At 67.7% G+C, this 217-nt stretch overlaps 1 protein-coding gene across 1 annotated transcript in view; it reads right to left on the bottom strand.

Annotated features, from left to right (window-relative positions):
• Window positions 1-115, bottom strand: part of HHEX (hematopoietically expressed homeobox) — a gene marked incomplete at its 5' end in the record, with an annotated part of 2,283 nt that extends 2,168 nt beyond the window's left edge. Inside the window, one exon of the mRNA XM_009070494.1 lies at window positions 4-115. Within this exon, the coding sequence (XP_009068742.1) occupies window positions 4-115 (112 nt within the window). The remainder of the gene's footprint in view (window positions 1-3) is intronic.
• Between the last annotated feature and the right edge of the window lie 102 nt (window positions 116-217).

Raw genomic sequence — 217 nt, 5'->3', positions numbered from 1 at the left:
TGCGTCTCGAACTTCTTCTCCAGCTCGACGGTCTGGTCGTTGGAGAAGCGGACCTGCCCCCCTTTCCTCTTGTGCAGCGGCCGCTGGATGAAGGGGCTCCACAGCAGCGGCTTCCCTTCAAAGAGAGGAACAGCGCCGAGGGTCACGGCCCGACCGCAGACACGTATGCCCGGGGAGCCCCGGCCCCTGCCCGAGCCCAGGGCTGGAGGTGTGCCGG

Source organism: Acanthisitta chloris, unplaced genomic scaffold (genome assembly GCF_000695815.1).
Source record: "Acanthisitta chloris isolate BGI_N310 unplaced genomic scaffold, ASM69581v1 scaffold9832, whole genome shotgun sequence".
NCBI classification, from domain to species: domain Eukaryota; kingdom Metazoa; phylum Chordata; class Aves; order Passeriformes; family Acanthisittidae; genus Acanthisitta; species Acanthisitta chloris.
Note: the sequence above shows the minus strand (reverse complement) of the source record. Positions and strands in the feature narration are given on the sequence as shown.